Here is a 21510-nt window from a genome sequence, read left to right as displayed (position 1 = left end):
GACTTGCTTTAATTCTGATATTTTCTTGGCTGTAAACTAGCAACTTATTAAACTGGCAACTTATTAAACTTGGCTGTAAACTAGCAACTTCCTAAATTCCCCTTTTTAAAAGCCATTCTAGTTCTGGCATATCGCATTCCTGCAGCTAGCAGACTAGAACAGCTCCCCTCAACAAGTTCACAGAGGAACTTATGAAATATGGGGCATTGCCTTTGGTTCAAGTTTGTGATGCTACATATGATTAAGTTCCAGTTGAAAAAGAAGGAATACACATTCGAGATGGGCCATTTGATAATGCAGTGCCACCCCCTAATCAAATAGTAAATGATTGGTTGAATCTATTAATAACCAAATTTCATGAACAGCCAGGTTGCTGTGTTGCAGTGCATTGTGTTGCAGGACTGGGAAGGACACCTGTGCTGGTTGCACTTGGGTTGATTGTATGTGGGATGCAGTATGAAGATGCAGCTCAGTTTAAAAAAAAAAATGAGTGGGGGGAACATTAAATTCCAAACAGCTGCTTTACTTGGAGAAATACTGACCTAAGATATGATTATACTTTAGAGATACCAGTGGGCATTGCTGTGTATGGTAAAAATAGTGTAAATGAAGGCTGACTTGATTGTGTCATTTAGAAGGAACTCATGGCACCTGGAAATGTGCATCTGGAATTTTAACTGTGTCATCAAAGTAATAATGGATTCAATACTCATCAACAACTCTACTCATGATTGAGAAAAGCAAACAAAAAATAAACCCCCTATAATATAAAAAAAAGGTTTAAGAAAGGAGAAAAAAAAATGAGGGAGAGATTAAAATCTTCAAAACTTGAGGGAGTTCATTACAACTAGCCTTGCCCTACAAGGAATGCTAAAAGGTGTTCTTCTGACTAGAGATAAAGGACACTAGATAGTGGCATAAAGAAATAAAGACTGCCGGTAAAGGTAACCACATGAGTAATTATAATGCCAGTACCGTGGTAGTATTTTATGGTACGTAACTGCAAAATGTACTTCATACAGTTGCTAAAATGCAAGTGCATAAAAAGTAAGGCTGACATGGAGCAGGATGGCAGGGGAGCCCGGTTCTGTGTTGCAGCTTCCTGCCTCAGCTGCTGCTGCAGGCAAAGACTTCAGGAGGTCTCCTCAGAAACAGCTACTCCGGAGCCTCCTTCTGGGGCAGTCTCCCCAGGGGCAGAAGAACCCGTCGGTGACAACAAGAAAAAAAATGACATTTTGCTAAAGGCTATGGGAGACACGCCCATCATGAAAACAAAGAAAGGGGCTGTAGAGTGAACCCAAACCATTCAAGGACTCATTGACTTCATTAAAAAGTTCCTTAAACTTCTGGCCTCAGAACAGTTGTTTATTTATGTGAATCGGTCCTTTGCCCCTTCACCAGACCAGGAAGTTGGAACACTTTATGAGTGTTCTGGCAGTGATGGCAAACTGGTCCTATATTAATGCAAATCTCAGGCATGGGGATGAATCATAGAGAAAAACAACTTGCTGCTTAAACCTTAATCTTCACAAAGGAAACAGCTCTGAAACACTTTGATGCTTGTAGCAAGAGACTCAAGGATATGATCTGCTCACCATGTATCTACTGTGACTTATGTTTAATGTATAAGAAAACATCTATTGATATAGAGTTAACTCACAAAAATGTAACTTGCATTCATACACAAATCATTATAGAAAATAGACTCTCCCCTTTGTGCCTGCTACTCATAATCCAGATCTATCTCTAAGATATTGAAAAAGAGAGTGCCCTATAGAAAGCTTCTTCATTACCCAGTTCTCAAAAATGACTGAAATTGTTTATTTACTTTTAGAATTAGCACTCTACTGATTTTTTTTTTCACGGTAAAAATTCATTTACTAAAGCATTCTTTTTTTTTCTTATTCAGGGAAGTTCAATTTGTCTGAAGTGTGGGGTGTGTCTATTTTTTACATTCACAACTTCTGTTATCTTCTTGTAAAATTCTGACCTTCTGGCTGTATTTCTTACATTGACCAGAAGTGGGCAGCATAGCTGGCAGAAGGGTTAGCACTTTGGTTTAACTTCTTTGCCATGTAGTTACGGGGGAAAGCTGTTGCTATAATTTCTAGCAAGCACCTAGCCGGAACAAGCTGGAAGACTTCATTAGAGAATGTGCATAGTTTAAAATGAATTATTTCATTGGGAAACAAGGAATTTAACAAACTCTAGACCATTGAATCATAGTGTCTTTTCTGTCCTATCATTTAATGATTCTTGAATACAAATAGTATGACTGCAGTGTTTCTCTCTTATTCATGTAGTGTCAAAAGCACTTGATGGGTAATCCTGGCAATATTTTTGTTTCAAATATATTTTCCAACTTCAAAACCTTCAAAGAATAATGGAAAACAATAGCCTTAGATATTATGTTCATGCATTATATTTCATGCAATGACTAAAAGTGTACTGCTTTTCTGATGCTGTTAGATAATTGCTTGCAGTTAGATTTTACTTTTTACTCTATATTATGTTTTTTTAAAGGCATTCCAATAACTCGAATGGAATATCCAAATAGCAAACATGTAAGGTGTATAATAGAAGTGGAAGTGTCATTTTTCAAAGATTTGAACTACACATATATCCCTTGAATTGCTGAATGAGGTTTATGGTTAGTTATTTGCTATACGTTGACATTATGGAATTGTATGGAGCAGTTCTGTTTATAATGTTGAAATCATTGCTCATTTCTCATTTTCTACCCCAAAACATGAATTTGAGTCCCATTATACTATGATCCTATGTGTCAAATCAATATAGCCAGTGATTAGTACTGGGAAAATACAGGTTGAAATGTAAAAATATGTCTTACAATTTAGGTAAGAATTTTTTTGTAAGAAATTTGTATGTATGCTGAAAATTGGAAAGCAACTATTTCTTTGTATGTGGGGTCACATTTCACTCTTTTTTTCCATGTGAGTATCTGTTATTGCAGCACCATTTGGTGAAGTTTTGCTTGTTTGAGTTTGTTAGTTTGTTTGAGGCAGAAGTGCGTGGGCCAGGAATCGAACCCGGGTCTCCCGCATGGTATGTGAGAATTCTGCCACTGAACTACCCTCGTTCCCCTGGAAAGCAAGTATAATTTTGAAGTCAAATAAATTGGATGTGAAAAAAAAATCTGTTCTCTAACTTTGTCTACTTACAGTTTACTGAGGAGAGTTCACATATCTATGCACATATATGTATTTAACAAGTAACAAAAATACATTGAATTTATATATTACATTTGCCTCTGAGGTTTTAGATAATAGAATATTTACAACCTCAACAATCAAAAATGCTTGAATTTTAGATGTGTAAATTGATTTATTTGCTCTTTTTATCTAGATAACCTAATAGTTTATTAAGTTAAAGTTAGCTAAATATGTATACCTTATTTGTTTTTCTCCACCTAAAATCTGAAAATTTATATATAGGGTTTTACGCTTTTTCAAACCATACTTACATTATCTCTTCATGCACACTAAAAAATAAAAACTGATCATTCTGTGGAAAAAAAAGTAATGACGAATCTATGGTTTGGGACTTAAAATATACAAAGAAATAATTTGTAATAAGATCAAAATGCAGGCTATAGAAACAACGTGTGAGTATGCTATTGAAATTAAGTTAAAAAACGATTGTTATATATTTAGTAGGCTAAATTTTAATCCATATAACCACAGAGAAAATATACTCAGAGAGAAATGAGAAGAGACTCACTATGGTACAATATGAAAAAATCAAATAAATATGGAAGTAGGCATTAACAAAATTGAGGATCAAAAAAGGTCTAAGACTCACAAAGACTATATAGCAAAATGACAGAAGAAAGTTCTGAATTATCAGTAGTTACTTAAATGTAATTGAATTGAACTCTTAAGCCAAAAGGCAGAGATTTGCAGATAAAAATCAAAACCCAAATGCATGCTATTTACAAGCGACCCAGCTTAAATTCAAAGACATAAGTAGGTTGAAAGTGAAAGTAGGAAAAGAAAATACTATGCAAGTGGTAACCAAAAGACAGCTGAAATGTCTAGACCAATATCAAATATAACAGACATTGAAACAAAAACTTTGTATGAGGGACAAAGAAGATCACTATATATTATAAAGGGGTCAATTCAACCAGGAGAAATAACAATTATAAATACTTATACACCTAATAGCAAAGCCCCAAACTATATAAAGCTAATATTGATGCATTTGAGTGGAGAAATAGACAGTTCTACATTAATAGGAGAGACTTTTTCTTACTCTGGAGCAGCTGGGAGAGAAGTCCTGAGCTCCCTGTCATAAAATGACAGCAGAAAGATGACAGCAGCTTATAAGAAAGAAGTTTCTAGGATGGAACAGGACCCCATAGGACAATTAAGTGTCTTGTCCTGTGGCCTTTGGAGTGGCAGACCTCTTCACATGGAAGCCCTGTCCCTCTAAATCTCCAATTGTGTCCTCACAGTTGGGGATACTTAGGGAATGGTTCCACCCGCTTTCATTTTGCTGATGAGGCAGTTCTGTGCTATCCCCATTTCAGCCACTAGAGAGCACCAGACACCACCATTGGGGGAAGAAAGGTTCTTGGGAAGAAGGTCAAGTCTGCCTGGAAGAGAACCTGGGTCTTGAAGAGTCATCAATTTCATCTAATTTAATTTAATTCTTGAGTGCATTCTTTTTGTGGATCTGTTATTCTAAAAAATAGATTTTTTTCCTAAATACATTTATGAAGAATATATACTTGAATATAAGGAATACTCACAAATATATTTTTCATCACCTCTACGGCCTCCCCTCCCTGCAGCAACAGCAGCAGAGAACAGGGGTGGAGACCAATCTACAGCCTTCAAAATGCGAATATTAAGAATGGAAAATCAGCGTTGTATGGGTAGCTCTGTGGCAGATGCTCGCCTGTCATACAGGAGACCTGGGTTCCATTGATTTCTGGTCCATGCATTCTGCTTGTCCCTGCTCCCCCGCCCCACAAAAAAAAAAAAAGAAATTCAGCCTAATCAGATTACGTTGGTCATTCAGTCACTGACTGGAGTGCAGATTGGCCGGCTCCCAGGTGAGGAAAAAGAACAAGGCAGCTGGTCACCTGGCAGACCCAGGAGGACACAGGAGAGTACTGGACCCTGACAGCTCTGTCTGCAGGGAGAGGGAGTGATTTGGAAAGGATACTGCAAGAAGTCATGACCCCACAGCAATCAGTGCCAAAGGCCAAGGAGGTCAAATTACTATCATGCACGTGGAAAAAGAACTTTATATCCAGGTACCTGAGCCTGAAACTGGGAAGGAAAATGGCTTGTGGGCTGTAAGAAGGGGCATGAGCCAACACTGCTGGTGATAATGTCTGAAAAAGGAGGTGAAAGGGAGAAAGATCCCCGGATGGGTCCTGGATTATCTATTGCCCTGAGCATCTGTGAAGCAGGGCTCTGAGGAAGGAAGGACGGACAGATGCAGAATAAGGCCTCAGAAACCACAGACCTCTTGAAAGTGTCACGATATTGAGTGGGGTATAATGCACTTTCTCCTTGTAAGAATAAAATTAAGTTTAGCTTACACTCAAGATGGCACAGGATTCCTCTGCCGCAAGCCTAGAATTGGTGCCAAATCCTTACATAGGCAGAAGCAAGAGTAAATAAGGCATGTCCAGGGCCACTAAATGTAAAGTGTAATCAAAAGCAGGAAACTTCTGCGGGAAATTTGACTTAGTTAGACTATCCAGATAGGCTGTAACCTCTGGAGTATCCAGTCAGTGGAGATACTGGGGAGAGACCTGCGTGCTAAGCGTAGGGTATAAAGCCTGGGGCGTTCTAGTGCTTGGTGCACCAGCCTCCACATTTGGTTGGACGCTCATTCCTGCAAGTCGGGAATAAATCCTTTCTTCCTCCACAATTGGGTGAGTGTTCATCCTCCTAACAAATTTGGGTTCCCTCATCCAAGGGAACATGCCCCTGCTGATTGGGCGGTTTCAGACTCCACTGTTGGGGACCCACTTGTGACAGCCAGAGGGACCCGAGACCAGGTGCTGGGCTCCACCAATCGTGGAGGAGAAAAGTGGAAGGGAACATCTGCCTCACATGACCAGGCAACTCTGTGTGCGGACCAAGGTAAGGAAAGGGCTTTATTAAGTGCTGCCTCAGAGCTCAGGAAGAATTCTGATGAGCCTGGAGTTGAGTAAGCAAGTGCGGAGTCCCCATCCCCAGTTCCCTTCTCCGCGAGGGAAAGGACCAGAGTTGGACAAAGTGAAATGGAGCTGAGACAAGGGAGCCCAAGTGAGACTCAGCACGGGTAATAGGGGCAGTCGGCCAGCCGGGGAGAAAGGGAAGGGGCACCTATAGCATCCCCCGGGAACATTCCCATGGACAGTCCATAGGGAGAATGCTGGAACATTGGACCAATAGTGATCGGACCAAGGGAAAGGACAAAAAGAAAATGATTAAATATTGTTGTTAGAGTTCAGCGAAAGAAAGCATTGTGCCACCCGGTGTAATCTGGCCAAAACACGGGGCAGATGAGGGTTGGTCCTGTGCCAACCTCGTACTTCATGTTAATGGAAAGAAACCCTTCTCCGAAGAGGAGTCTGATAATACCATGAGTTAGCTGAAAGGAGGGGGTGCTCTTTATCTCATAAAAGATAAAACCCCACATCCAGAGACTAAATCTTGAGAAACTAAAGCCTGGGATCCTTTATTGAGCCTCCTCCTGCCCTGGGCTTCTCCACTGGGGCAGGGACGGTTGGACCCTAAAGGCCCAATGGAACTAACCTGTGTCCCGGGAGCTGGAAGGGCAGTCAGGGCCAGCTGCTCCACCTGTGATGAGCCACCCACGACTGCGGAGGGAGATGGGGGGGTGTAAGAAGACGTATGGAGTTTCCTATCTCCAGGGGCTCCGGAAGAGTAAAGGGTGGGAGGGCCTAAACCTGCTGACTCCCTAAGAGAACATATACCCTCTGGGAGAGATATACCCTGGGGAATCAGTTATATACCTGGTCCAAACTTACATCCATCCTAAATGCCCTCCTAACAGGGGAAGAAAGGGGAGTGGTGAGGAGGCGGCTGTGAAGGAACGGGAGAGGCAGCACCTGCCCGGACAAGGGGCGATGGCAGCAGAGCAGAAAGTGCTCAGTGTAAGACCCGAGTGGAATAGCAACGATCAGGAGCACAGGGCACGTGAGGGGTCGCAGAGACCTCATTATACAAGGGATAAAACTGGCTCTACCCAAATCTCAGAACCTGAATAAGGCCTTTGAGGTGGCTCCAGAAAAAGACGCGACTCCCTCGGCTTACCTGCAAAGGCTGAGGGACCAGGGGAGAAATACTCAGGGGGGGCCCCCGCAGTCCTGTCACCAAGGATGTAAAGGGGTCTTGGCCTGACCTTCAGAAAAGATCCAGAAAATAGATGGGTGGATGGACAAACCACTAGGAGAGTTGCTGAGAGAGTCTCAGAGAGCGTCTGTGCGAAGGAAAGAGGAAAAGCAGGAGCCACAAGCTGAAGTCATGTTGGGCAGGTCCGACCACAGGGTGAAGAGAGATTAGAGAGAAAGCAGGGGAGACGGGCAGGGGTGAGACGGAGAAGCAGTCTGGTCCAAAGGGGACAAAGGAGCGAGGAGGGCACAGGACCCAGCAAGGTGTTATCACTGTGGGGAAACCTGGTCTTTTCAGAAGGGAGTGCCCGAGTTTGTGGAAAGAAAGTTGGGTGACACCCCTGATGAATTTTGAGGTTTGAGGTTTGGGGTGGGGGAATCAAGGTGCCTCATCTCAAGAGTCTACAGGGAGCTTTGGTGAATCTGAGGGTGGGGCCTGTATCAGGGAGAAATGACATTTTGGTAGACACTGTGTGTAAGAGTAAAATTAAGTTTAGCTTTAACACTAGATTTCACACACAAAGGCCTGCAGGCACCTTATACTGGTGTTGCAGGCAGGAAAGGAGAGAGCCTCTGATGTGAACCTACAATTGGTGCCAAATAGGTAGGAACAAATTTAAATAAGTAACAACGAGGGTCACTGATATGCAAAGTGTAATCAAAAGCAGGAACCTTGGGTGGGAAATTGGAGTTAGTTAGACTATCCGGATAGGCTGTAACTTTTGGGGTATCCAACCAGTGGAGAAGCAGGGGAGGGACCCGTGTGCTAGGCTTAGGATATAAACACCTGTGGCATTCTGTTGCTTGGGACGCCAGTCACCGTTTTACATCTGGGCACTGGTTCTTGCAAGATCGTGAATAAATTCTTTTCTTCTCCACAAGGGGGTGAGCATTTATTCTCTTTCAGGTATGGCTTTCTTTCTAACACTGGGGCTGCTCAATCTTCTGTGAACACATCCCTAAGGTGATGGAATTCTCCATCAGCTTCCTCACTGTTTGGGGGTAAAAGGTGAAGAAGGATTTAACGTCCCCATTTTCAAAGCTACTAATATCTGTTGGGAAGATAACCAAATTGTGAGCCCCTACTGTGCATTCCAGAAGCCGGGAATCACTTGTTGGGAAGGGACCTGACGGTAGCCATGGGCCTGGCTGATGGGCACGATCCGAGACCACTGCACAGAAAACGAGAGTGTTGTGGGATCTGTATACAGAGAACCATGGCCAGTCAGGATGAGAGGGCTAGAAAAGGGGCAATGTGAAGGTAAAATAACTTCAGAGGCATAACTATGGAAGCTACAGTCTAAAGTCAAGACAGCTCAAGCCAGGGCAGTGCAGTGGTGGTGGCTCAGTGGCAGAGTTCTCAGCCGCTATGCCGGGAACCTGGGTTCGGTTCCTGGTGCCTGCTCAGGTATTTAAAAAAAAAAGTGTCTGTGAAAGCTCAGGCCAGTGGCTCAGTGTATTCCTGGAGGAAGTGAGCGTGGGAACATGAATGGACATTTGCACACTGGTGTTTCTGGCAGCCGTGCTCATGATCCACAATGAATGGAGTGGCCTAAGGGTCCAGTGATGAGGACTGGAAGGGGGAACTGTGGTGTATAATACTGAGTGACCACAAGAAGAAATGAAGTTGTGAGACATGCAACTGGATGAATGAACCTTAAGAGCTGTATGCTGAATGAAATGTAGGAACATAAACACAAATATTATCATGCCTCAATCATATGAACTAACTATAACAAAAAAATATGGTGAACTAAAGTTGAGAGCATGGGTTATCAGGTTGGGGCTTATTGTAAACGGTCCTAGATTGTAAGCTCTTACAGCAGTCACATATGTTCAGGAGAGTAACTGTCAATTCTGAATTCTGAAATACTGAGCTGTTTGTATATAACCTGGTCTTTCCGAGAAACTTCAGGTATTTAAGTGACACCTGAGACTCAAAGGTAGCGCTCTGAAGCTGTGAGAGTCAGCACTACCCCATACAGGAACTGTTTTGAAAACTGAAAAAGTTACCAGACATCAAGTAGAGACATGAATGAAGCTGATCTGGATAGGACTAAAGTATATCAGAAGACTAGATAAGGGATGATATCATCCATGTTTTAAAACTTCAACTTCTGTGTGAGACTGAAGGAAGAGATATTTATTTGGTGCAAAATTTATATTTTGGATAGTGCATTTCCTAATTTAACTTGTATGGTCAGAACACCATAAGTACATGGAATCTTGAATAGGACATGAGATTTTGTTAGTTTGTCCAGGTTAGTGTGACACCACAATAAGTACCAGAGTGATTTAGACAGTGAGTAAAGAAGTATTTGCAGAGTCCCCTTAGGTGAATGGGGAGAAAGGAGGCAATATTCAACTTCCCCATTTGGAGAATTCCTGATATTCTAGCAGCAGTGGAGACAACCAAATCAATAGGGTGAACCCTCGATCTTGGGGTTCACCCCTATGAAACTTATTCTTGCAAAAGATAGGCTGAGCCTTCTTAAAATTAGGCCCCCCCCCAAAAAAAATTAGGCCAAAGAGTCACCCCCAGAGAACCTGTTTTGTTCTCAGATGTGGAATATCTCTCTAAGCCGACACAGCAAGTGAACTCACTGCCCTCCCCCTCTATGTGGGACATGACTCCCACGGGTGTCAACCTCCCTGGCAACATGGAACAGAAATCCTGGCATGAGATGAGACCCCACATCAAGGGATTCATAAAAGTTTCTTGACCAAAAGTGGGAAGAGAGAAATACAACAAAATAAAGTGTCAGTGGCTGAGAGATTACAAAAAGAGTCGACATTATGCTGGAGATTACTCTTACATGTTATATAGATATCCCCTTTTCAGTTTATGGTGTATTGGAGAGGCAGGAGGGAAGTACCTGAACTGTAGAACTGTGTACCAATAGCCTTGTTTCTTGAAGATGATTATATAATAAAATAGCTATAACAATGTGACTGTGTGATTGTGAAAACCTTGTGTCTGATGCTCCTTTTGACTATGGTATGGAAAAATGTGTAAAAAATGTGGATAAAAATAAATAATAGGGGGAACAAAGGTTAAAATAAATTAGGTAGATGGAAGTACTAGTGGTCAATGAGAGGGAGGGATGAAGGGTATGGTATGTATGAGTTTTTTCTTTTTTACTTCTTTTTCTGGAGTGATACAAATGTTCAAAAACTGATTATGGCAATGAATACACAACTATGTGATGATATTGTGAGCCAATGATTATATACTGTATATGGAATGTTTGTATGTAAAGAATGTGTGCTTGTATGTTGTTTTATTAATAAAAATATTTAAAAAAAAAAAGAGAAAGAAAAAGAAACCTTAGGCCAGGAGAGTGGACCCATCCAAGTGACTGGAGAGGGTGAGTTTGCCCTGAAGGCAGAAGCTGGGCCTTCTGCCTCTTTTGCAGTGGAAAAGATGTTTGGCCTCAGGGCTTCAGGAGGATGTAGCACACTCCTTGGGAATTGGGGAGAGCCTGGCTGCCACCAAATGGAGGAGTTGAGCATGTGCCCAGGAGATGGCAGAGAGTCTGGGTGTGACCCTGATGCTTGGAGAGGGTGGAACAGAGTAAAAGATGGTCTCCCCAATGTCCCCCAAGGTTGCACTCAGAAAGGGGCAGGGGACACTACATTGGCCCTTGGAAAGGGTGGGACTGCCACTTTCTAAAGGCCGGCTGATAAATGACTCTCAGACTTTGAAATCTAATGGAGTTTGCCCTGCAGGTTTTCAAAACTAAGGTCCAGTGACCCCTGGATTCCTTCCAATTTCTCCCTATGGAAATGAGAATATGTATCTTATAACCATCCATTGTTTGTATGTTGGCAGCAAATAACTTGTTCTGAGTTTTACAGGTCCAGAGCCAGAGGAGAAATTTGCCTTAGGACAGACCATGCCAATAGCTGACTTTGCAAAGGGCCTCTTCCCTAAGAATTATGGGCTGGCCCTGCTCTCTGCTCTGTCACCCCTCAGCACCTTGGTTTGCTGGGCCAGACCCCACCTCTTAATTTTATGTCTATCAATACCAACCTGGCAGCTGGGTCCTCATCAAATCGTGGAAAGAGTACAAACTCCAGCTGGCCTGGGGAGGAGCTGACCAAGTTCTTTGGACAGCTGAGATGGCTGTCCAGATGGCAGAGCAAGGCTGGACTCACTGCAAATGAGTGAAAGGACCAGTAGCTGAGCCAGATGATAATTACCCAACACAGTCTCATTCCTGGAAAATAACTACAACTTTGGACCCTTTAAAAATTACATTAAAGAGACAATAGGTGGGAAAGTAGAGGGGTTTTTGGATTGGGAGTTTGGATTCTGTATTTTAACCTAACAGAGTTAACAGTGACCCTGGTCAGAGAGTCTTACAAAGGAAGGTAGATGAGGGATTTAAAGCTCAATTTAAAATAATTATACTAGATATCATGTTCCAACGAGCATGGGATACAACGAGCCCCATCAGATTGGTGGTGAATGTAAGTAAAGGTTTAGAGTCCCAAACTGTATAGTTTGATGCTTGCCAAGTAACGTACTGCAGAGGCTTGATGAGTCCGTGGCAACTGAGTGGGGAAAACAAGTACTTGTGTCCAGAACCAGTGGGGGGGGGGGTGTTATAGTCGAGCCTCTTTTTGCCCCTCCTTGGATGATATATGATAGACTACAAAGTTTCAAGGGTGGCCAAGAACATGGGATTAATTTCACAGACTTAGAGGCTGTTAAAGTATAAAATAACCTTTTATAAAGGAAACTCCCCACCAAATTGCTTGCAAAAATCTTCTGTGTAACCCAGTGGTGATAACCCTCAAGGAAGCAGACAACCAGCAGGCGGCTGCAGCAGAGATGCAGTGTTAGCTGATAGAACATATGGGATGGGGGCAGATCTCACTGCAAAAGACCTTCTGAAGGTTCAGGATGTAAGTCCTCTCCCTGACGCCAACAATGGCCTCTCCAGCTAACTCTTCAATAGCGGGAAAAGAGACCCAGCTGGAGGTTAGATCTCCCATACAGAATGATCCCAAATTTGTCAGGTTGGTCAGGGCAGAAAACTTGAAGCAAACCATAGAGATAGAGACAGGGTATGGAGACACAAATGTCTGGGTGGAATGGATCAAGGATACAGTCCAGAGTCTAGACAAAAGCAACTGTTATGCTTGTGCAACTGCCACCCCATGGCTCTTGTCACGCCCTTTCTGATGGGTATGGAGAAGCAAAAAAGGAGTTCAGATGCATGGTACTCCTCTTTCAGAATACATTCCTGCTGAAAATTGTAGTATGTTGTCCTCTCTTTTCACTCCAGTCATGGGTGGAAAAGCCAAGGCCATGCTGGTTTCCTGCCTTGGTCTTGGAAACCACTCAGCCTGTCTCTCTATATGGGGAGAGTCCAGGACCTTGGGACTCATGTACCCAAGTGTGAAATATGACTGAGGATAGTACTAGCAATTTCTCCAGTTTAATCAGACCCCGAGCAGACCTTTGGTGGTATTGTGGAAAGGGCATCTCTGACCTTATTACCTAAGAAGTGGAAGGGGACCTGTGCTCTGGTTCAATGGCCATCCCACTCACACTGGCATTTGAAAAAGAGGAGGACATTCTAATCCAAGGAAATGAAAGAAAAGAAGCTTACTTGGGTCCTTTGATGATAGAGTTTATTAAAGACAGTATAGGGGTACTAAGGGGAATCATGGATGAGTTTAAGGCTAGGAATGAAGTAGCTGTAAGATTTGATTCATCCTTATTCTTTGGATCACTGTTCTAATTTGTTAGCTGCCAGAATGCAATATACCAGAAACAGAATGACTTTTAAAAAGGGGAATTTAATAAATTGCTAATTTACAGTTCTAAGGCTGAAAAAATGTCCCAGTTAAAACAAGTCTATAGAAATGTCCAAGCTAAGGCATCCAGGGAAAGATACCTTGGTTCAAGAAGGCCGATGAAGTTCAGGGTTTCTCTCTCAAGTGGAAGGGCACATGGCAAACAGTCAGAGTTTCTCTCTCAGCTGGAAGGGCACATGGCGAACACAGCGTCATCTGCTAGCTTCTTCTCCTGGCTCCCTGTTTCATGAAGCTTCCTGGGAGACATTTTCCTTTTTCATCTCCAAACGTCGCTGGCTGGTGGACTCCGCTTCTCATGGCTACAGCATTCTCTGCTCTCGCTGAATCTCTCATTCTCGAAAATGTTTCCTATTTTATAGGACATCAGAAATTTACCAAGATCCACCCAAATGGGTGGAGACATGTCATCACCTAATCCTGCTTAACAACCACTCTTCATTAAATCACATCTCCAGGGAGATAATCTGATTACAGTTTCAAACATACAGTATCAAATAGGGATTATTCTGCCTTTATGAAATGGGATTTAGATTAAAACATGGCTTTCTAGGGGACATGCATCCTTTCAAATCAGCACAATCATCATCAACAAAAATGTGGATGGTAATTAATCAGCAAAGATTATTAGTCAAAGAAATAGCAAAACAGTTGGATACTACTAGCCAAATGACATGGGAAAACAGGATGGCCCTAAACATGATGCTAGCTGAAAAGGGAGGCATTTGTATTATGGTCGGGGGTAGTTGTACATTTATCCCCAATAATACACCCCCAAATTGTTGCTTCCTATGGACCGGAGCTCAAAGGATATTAAGGAATGATGCGAAAGAAAGAGACAGATGGGATCGGGGGTCTGAAGATCAGCCATAACAGACAACAGATAATTTTATTCTTAACCAGATCCAGCCTATATACTACAGAGTGACAAAAGGCATGCATGCATTTCTTGAGGAATCAGAGTGCTCTCTTAATTATCAGTGCTCTCTTCCTTCATACTTAACATGACCATGTGGGGTAAACATTCTTTTCCTCCCAGACTGCTCTACATAACAACCTCCACAGTTTACTTCCGCCACCACCCTGACGCTAGCTGCTCCCAACTCTTGTTTTAACCCTTGGCTCCTACACCAGATGGAACTACCACCAAAGCTTTACAAGGCCTGATGGTCTTATTTGAGGAATTGGCAAAAAATATTCAGGCATTGTTAACCCCCTCACGGAATGGTTAGAAAGCTGGTTTGAGAAATGAAAAGTGGTGGCACTGTCCATGCTAAGTTCTTTAATCATCGTAGCTGGGGTACTCACAGCAGTTGGGTGCTGCATTTTCCCATGTGCCCGAGGGTTAGTTCAGAGATTCACTGAGGCCGCCTTATCCAAGAAAATGCTTATTCAGTACAGGCAAATCAATTTGTACCCCTTAAAGAGGAAGATCCCTATGATGAAGAGCGTGAAAAGCTTTTATCACATTTGAAGAAAGGATTAAAATGTGAAAACTAAAAGAGTTCAAAAAGAAATGGGGAGATCTGTAAGAATAAAAGTAAATTTAGCTTTCACACAAGATGGTGCAGGATGCTCTGATGCAAGGGTAGAATTGCCGCCAAATCTTTATATAAATAGAAACAAGTTTAAATAAGGCATGGCCAGGAGCATTGAAATGTATGGCAAAATCAGAAGCAGGAACCTTTGGCAGAAAATTTAAATTAGTTAGACTGTCCGGATAGGCTGTAACCTCTAAAATATCCAATCAGCAGAGAAACAGGGAGGGACCTGCGTGCTAAGCTTAGTGTATGAAGCCTGGGGCGTTCTATCGCTTGGTGCACCAGCCTCCACATTTGGTTGGGTGCCCATTCTTGAAAGATCATGAGTAAATTCTTTTCTTCTCCACAATCAGGTGAGTGTTTATTCTCTTTCAGGTATGGCTTTCTTTCTAACCTCCCTACATTTGGCATTTTTCTAGACTAGGATTTGAGGTGGAGAAGAGGCATTTAGGGGACGCTCCAAGCCCCTGGGTTCAGACACTAGGGCTCGGGGCCTTGGCAGCGCCATGGAGGATGTGGACTCACGTGGTGGCCCTTGGGGTGAGTGTCTGCACAGAGCAAAAGGGACCAGCTCAGAAGCGGGAGTTGCAACTGGATCCTGCTAGGTCATCTCACCAGTGGGTGTCTTCCCACCTCAGCCGCAAGCTCAGGAACCCTCCAATCCATCTGCACAATGCTTTCCTGCCCCAGAGCCCACTGAGCTGCCTCTGCCCTTGATTCAAAGAAACCCTGTGCATCCGTCAGGATTCTCTAGAGAAACAGAACCGACAGGAGAGATCTGTAAATATTAGATTTATAATGGGGTCTCACCCAAAATCCCTAAGGTAGACTCTGAAGCTGACAGCTCCGATGAAGGGTCTGGACAAACTCCACAGGAGAGGCTCACTGGCTGAAGAGGCAATGAAAATTCTCCTTTCTCCCTTAAACGTTTTTAATCAATCAAGTCAAATACAAGTGATTGGATTATCTCATTGTGGGAGACAGGCCCTTATTGATCGTAGAAGTGATGAGACACAGTTGCAATCACCTGACTGATGATGTGATAAACCACTCTACCAGTTTATCAGACAGCCACAAAATATCCTTGCAGCGACTGTCAGGCCAGTGCTTGGCTGACCAGACACCTGGGCACCATCACCTGGCCAAGCTGAAATGAGAACCTAACCACCACACCCTGGAATCCCACTTTCTCCAAACACTAGGCCCAGCTGGTTGGAGGAATTACCATTTGTGTCTCCCCAACCTGGCCACAGTCCCATCCCTGCCCCCCAGCCCGAGACCCCCAAGGGGCAGACCCCAGGCTGAAGGCCACAGAAGGGACAACACGGTTGGCCACAAACCTATCTCGGTTCACAGTTTTAGTCTGAAGCCAGCAGGTCAGCACACATATCTCCTGCCTCATCTTGCTGGGGAGTCAGGGGCAGGGGCCAAACATTAGGTGCTTAATTTGCATTATAATGGGACATCCCAGGCTGTCCCGGGGGGCCCATGTCATTCCATGTGTGTGCGCCTTGTGTGTGCGTATGCGCACGTACGTGTACCACACAGAGGGATGGGGAGGAGAGGTGGGACATGGAGGCCAGAGGCGGCCTGGCATATGGTGGAAATAAAAGTCTCAAACAGCCTCGGGCTGTGCTAAGGAGAGGCCCAGGGGGTGTCCGGACAGATCCACAAGCTCCTAACCGCTGATGATCTTTACGCCCAAGGAACAGCGGAACTTGCCGTCGGGGAACTTGGAGCACTGCAGGTTGGGCGCACAGGGGCAGGTGTGGTGCTGGCGTTGTCCGGAGAAGGGGACCTGAGGGGAAGAAGAGAGCAGGGGACAACACCTCCCGCGAGGGGAGGAGACTTTAGTGGGCCCAGTCCTGAAAATGTCTCCCCTCCACCCCTCCCCGCTCTTCCCTGGCTCCTCCCCACTTTGCATAACAAAAATAGCTATTAGAGATAAGGAAACCAAGGCAAGAAGGGCCAAGCCACTTGCCGAGATGTCACAGCGCATTTGTGGAAGGAGGGCCGCGGGACCAGCCCCAGCATGAAGGTGCCGTCCCCCAGCCCTGCAACTGCCGACCCCTCGCCCGGGACCCTGGCTGACCCAGCACGCATGCGCACACACTCGCTGATTGAACGTCACTTACGGCACATCTCCTATGCCCTCAACACTGTGGTGGGTTCTGCGGACCCAGCAGGGGACAGGACAGACACGCTCCCTGCCCTCAAGGGGTGTTGATAGGAGCCTTAGGAGTGTAGTCCCAGAGCCGGACTGCCTCGTTCACATCCCTAATCTGCCACGTTCCAGCTCTGTGAAAATAGTAATTGGCAAATGATTTAGCTTCTCTCTGCCTCAACTTTATTACCTGCTAAATGGATTACTAATAGCACCTAACACATATGGTTGTAAGAGGTTTAAATTATATAATTCACAAAAAGCATCTAGCCGCACATAGTAAGCTTCAATGTTAGTTTATATTATCACCCTTTTTCCCACTGGGAATATGGATTTGCAGCCAAACCAGTTCACACACCCCATAGTGCCAACCAGCCTCCTCTCCACACCCCTCCCCAGCCTCCAGATCCCCCTGGCAGGCTGTGATCAGGAGTGTGACTGACAGAGGATGCTCTGAGCCCGGATAAAGCAGGACTCCTGGATCCTGGAAAGTCCCTGAGGAGTGAGGACTCCTGAACCACAGGAAGCCCAGGGAAGGTGGCTGGTGAGGTTGCTTCCCCCCTCCCCCACAGCTCCTGAGCAGGTCCCAGCAGTTGGTCTGTATCCACCTGACCATTCATAAGCAAAGGCCCTGTGGCTGCCAAGTGATGAAGTAGGGTCAGGCTAGGCCAAGGCAAGCAAGGGCCCTAGGTGTAAAAGAGTGAGTGCCTCTGTACATTTTGCCTTAGTCACCATGCCTGCCTCACCCCAGCCTGGCCCTAGAAAGGGGGCCGTTTTGTGAGTCTCCTTTCACTTTGCTGAGAACAGACTCCTACAGAGCAAAGGACTCTCATAACTGTTTCAGAACCCGAATTTGTCAGATCCAAAAGAGTCTGTAGGAGTAGTCAGTCTATTCCCCTTAGTTGGAGACCTTAAGAGACAGAAGCACAGAGCCGTTATGCTGATTGCCAAAGATCACACAGCAAATGAAGGTTGAACTTGTCCAGCTCCCGAATCTAATAACCTATCACAGGTGCCCCCCTCTATCCTAGGTTGCCCTGCAAAAGCCTGGAGGCAAAGCCCTGGCATCAAATGAGATGTTATTGGACTTGGAGTCAGAAACTGTGGTTCCGGCCATAGCCCAGTGTCATTGGCTGTGTCCCTGAGTAGTCACATGAACTTGCTGTACTTCACTTGCCTCACCTATAAGATAGAGGGACTGAGGCCAACTGCCCAGTTACTGTGAGGATCAAATTACATCAGTGGTTTCCCAGTCTGCCCTGCAAGTTCTACATGGAAAATGTCTGGCCCTGTGCAAAAGTAACAGGTGACTATATTCTCAGCAGGGACCAAGGAATGTGGGTGTTGGGTGTAGCAGGGGCAGCGGGAGCACCCCAGAAGCTGCTTGCATTCCCTCAGAGAGTTGGGGGCAGGCTCAATGTCAGCAGCAGCCTCACGTGAGCTTTTGCAGGTGTCCTGTGCATACCTTGCCGCTGGCAGGGTGGCACTTCTCACATTTCTGACCCAGTGGGATGCACTGCCGTATCCCACGCACCCACACACTGATGGCACAGCAGGTGCCTGCTCCGCACTGGACATCCCGCTCACAGGCCTGCAGGAGTAGAGGAGAGGAACCAGGCCATTAGCATCATCCAAGAGAAACAAGAAGGGCAGCTCCTTCCGAAAAACCTTTGCTAGAAGAGAAGGGATTGCAGGCATCACCACTGGCTTCAGTCTGATGGGACTCATTGAGATATGCATTGTTGGCCCTCCAGGGCAGGACACTCGGGGCTCAGTCAGACACTGGATCTGAGGAGTCCTCCAAACTCCTTTAAGACCACCCCATAGGGAGGCAGTCCTCCCTCTCTGACAAGACTAGAGGTCAAGAGTCATAGGTTTCTAGCTCTGTAAGGCCAGCACTTAGTCCACAGGCTGGCCCAAAGTAGGTGCTCAATGGATGCTGGTTGAGTGGAATTAATTAGAGTTCTTAGAAGGGGAAAGGGAACCCTGATGGCCTGAGCCCCTGAGCCTCTAAGTGATCAATGCTGAGCTGCGTTGTACAAGAACCCTCCAACCCTGATGAAATACTCTAGGTTGATGCCTCTCCTTCCACACTGGTGCCCTTGCTCCTCCAGAAGTCTAGGCTTCTCTGAGGTGCCAGCACCTGAGTGACCAGGTATCTTCTCTGTTGCTTCTGTGCTGGCCTCCATGAGGCCCAGGTAAAGATGGTCCATCTGGGTTGGGCTCCCAATACAGGGGCCACTGATAAAGAAAAGCACACAAACCCACTTCAAACAAAAGCTTGGCGTGTAGAAAACCAGAACTCCAGACTCAAATGGGCACATGATGGAGAATCACCCAAACCTTCCACTTGCTGAGAAGTTTTGCATCTTTTCTGAGCTGAAATTTGAAGCTGAGATTTGGTGAGCTCTTCCTCAACAGAAGGGCTTTGAGTGCCCATCTGGCTGCCCATGTTGGACCTGGCAGGTACTAGAGCTCCCAACTTGCTCTCCAGGAGGGAAAGTAGGGGATGCTAGGTCTGTTTATCACCCAGTCACCTGAGCAGATGAGGTCATGTCTCACACCAACCAGCCCCCTGAATGCTCAAGGTTAGGGAAACTGGACCCCAGTTGACTCTTCTTCTCCTTTGGTGGTGTGGAGATGCTGTCCCACCCTGAAGGGAGAGACCATAGGCCTGAATAAGATGGCCACAGTCCAGGGAGCAAGGGAGCGTGGAGATGGTAGAACCTGGCTCTGCCTGAGCGTCAGATGTGGGGCATCAGCACAGACAGGCAGATAAAGAAAGGGACTGGAGAGAGCTTGGGAATTCTGGCTCCCCCTCAGCACCCCATCTAACCCCCTGGTCATATCTCTCATACTCTTCCTTTTCCCCTCCTTATGTGTTCATTGTGCTTTTCAAAGGGTTGCTTTGATGTTACTATGAAGATATTCTTCCACTCTCTCTCATACTTGCCTGTACAGCTGCTTGGGGCTCACATGGGGAGGTTAACCTGGGCATCTGGTCAACCCTGCTGCTCCTGCCTCTCCCCATGGGGTAACCAAGGCTTCTCTCCTTTGCCCTCACTCTCTCACATCCTCAGTTACATAATAAGAGGACAGCCTCAGTAGTTTACATTCATTAGCACAATTCTATCCTAACAATTTTACTTATAACCAGGATCTGAAATGAACTGATTTGTTTTAATATTTATTACTCTTTTGAACTCAGTCTTTTCCATTTAAAAAGAAGAAATAAGTTTTCATTTCTGTGACAATTTAAACTAATGATTCCAGGAATTGTTGGGCATTTCTTGACATTTCCATTCTCTATGTAAAAAGCTGGGGGTGGTTTCAATAAAAGTTAATTTCCTTTTTCTTTTCTAGTGGCTTTTATCTGGAAAGCTCTTGGGCAAAATACTCCTTTCTGTTTTAATAAAGAATAGTCCCACCATTGTAACACAATGTGTGCCCCAACTGAGAGTGGTTCCATGTAAAGCCAAATACCTGGGAGAAAACCAAATCCTGAGTGTTGTGAGCAGTATACTGTGGGGTGCCCATGGTGCAGGGCCTCCAACTTGAGATTGAATTTCTATGAGACATCTGGATGCTTGCTTTTGGTTGCACGTGGTCTAATTTTGGTGTTGTTCATATTCCTTTCAGAACTTGCCACAGAGTAAATACCCTTAAACAGTAAGGGAAAAAAAGAGTTCCCATGCATGCTTTCCTTTCTTAAGAGTAATCAGAGGTTAAACTTACTAGAAGCTAATAAGCTTATCTGCCTTTAATAAAGTCAACATGCTATGTAAATTTAAACTTGACATATGAAGTAGATCATATGTGAAAACTGAGAACTAAAATTGCCACAGAAGACATATTAGAAGGTGCTAATCCACTTTGTAAAATTATTCCTTTCATTACATAATAACAATCTTCATTCTACCAAAGGACTGAACTTCAGAATTTTCAGTGTTCTCCTAATGCATTAAAATAGAATTTAATTTCCACATTTCTTCTCAAAAGCAAATCCTATTTAGTAGAGTGATGTCTAACTAATTTGAGAATCATGGGAAATCTCTCTGTGAAGTGCCACCTGATGGCTAATTCCCTGTTTCATTTGGTTTATAGTGAGACTTGCCCTCAGAGGGCTGCCTGCTCGGTTCCTGGCTTGCATCCCATAAAGACCCTGAAATTTTCCAAAAACCCAGGGCTCAGAAAGTAGTAGATGACTTAACCCCGTCATGATGGCACAGTCAGAAAAAGTTACCAAGAGGAGCAGGATGAAGGTGTGCACGATGAAGATGTGCACAGCAGTTCTCATGGGCACTTGGGGTGAAGGCAGAGCTCTGCCTGCTCGGACACCTCTCGCTGCCTCCTGCTCTGTCTCGTCCCTGTAAAGCTGGGCAGGCAAGGCTCTCCTACACCCGTCTCCTCCTCCAGGATTTATATGTTCCCTCCAGGGCATGTGGATGCCTCCTCTCTGCTCTTGCCTTCCTTATCATGGATGCTGTTCAGATGATCTCAGACATGAAGATGAGATCTGAATCCCTAATGTCATCAAATCACCATAAAGAAAAAAAAAAAAAGAATACATGGAGTCTTTGACAGTTCTCTAATTTTCC

General features: G+C 44.6%; 1 protein-coding gene and 1 pseudogene across 2 annotated transcripts; one reads left to right on the top strand and one right to left on the bottom strand.

Annotated features, from left to right (window-relative positions):
* Positions 1 to 1068: 1068 nt before the first annotated feature.
* On the top strand, positions 1069 to 1487 carry LOC143649392 (ubiquitin-like protein ATG12 pseudogene; annotated as a pseudogene).
* Positions 1488 to 13191: 11704 nt separating this feature from the next.
* LOC143649391 (prokineticin-1-like) lies at positions 13192 to 21209 on the bottom strand. 2 transcript variants are annotated; one of them, XM_077119468.1, is made up of 7 exons: positions 21124 to 21209; position 21074; positions 18378 to 18503; positions 16432 to 16546; positions 15274 to 15498; positions 14516 to 14643; positions 13192 to 13558 (listed from the first exon to the last, which is right to left on the bottom strand). In XM_077119468.1, exons 1-5 carry the CDS (start codon positions 21207 to 21209, stop codon positions 15467 to 15469), a joined length of 360 nt encoding a protein of 119 aa, XP_076975583.1. In that variant the 3' UTR covers positions 13192 to 13558; positions 14516 to 14643; positions 15274 to 15466. The 2 variants fall into 2 exon arrangements, 1 of the variants encoding a protein (XP_076975583.1); XR_013158966.1 differs by lacking the exons at positions 13192 to 13558; positions 14516 to 14643; positions 15274 to 15498; ... (1 more) ...; position 21074; positions 21124 to 21209 and adding an exon at positions 16730 to 16836 and having other exon boundaries at positions 16433 to 16546.
* Between the last annotated feature and the right edge of the window lie 301 nt (positions 21210 to 21510).

Source organism: Tamandua tetradactyla, chromosome 11 (assembly GCF_023851605.1).
Source record: "Tamandua tetradactyla isolate mTamTet1 chromosome 11, mTamTet1.pri, whole genome shotgun sequence".
NCBI classification, from domain to species: domain Eukaryota; kingdom Metazoa; phylum Chordata; class Mammalia; order Pilosa; family Myrmecophagidae; genus Tamandua; species Tamandua tetradactyla.
Note: the sequence above shows the minus strand (reverse complement) of the source record. Positions and strands in the feature narration are given on the sequence as shown.

What these genes read in the sequence shown, in the direction of transcription:
- LOC143649391 (XM_077119468.1), bottom strand. Translation starts at nt 21,209, where the DNA reads ATGAGAACTGCTGTGCACATCTTCATCGTGCACACCTTCATCCTGCTC. An exon ending in GCCACCCTGCCAGCGGCAAG is followed by an intron (nt 16,547 to 18,377) that starts GTATGCACAGGA and finishes TCTTCCCCTCAG; the next exon opens with GTCCCCTTCTCCGGACAACG. An exon ending in GGGCGTAAAGATCATCAGCG is followed by an intron (nt 15,499 to 16,431) that starts GTTAGGAGCTTG and finishes CTGTTTCTCTAG; the next exon opens with AGAATCCTGACGGATGCACA.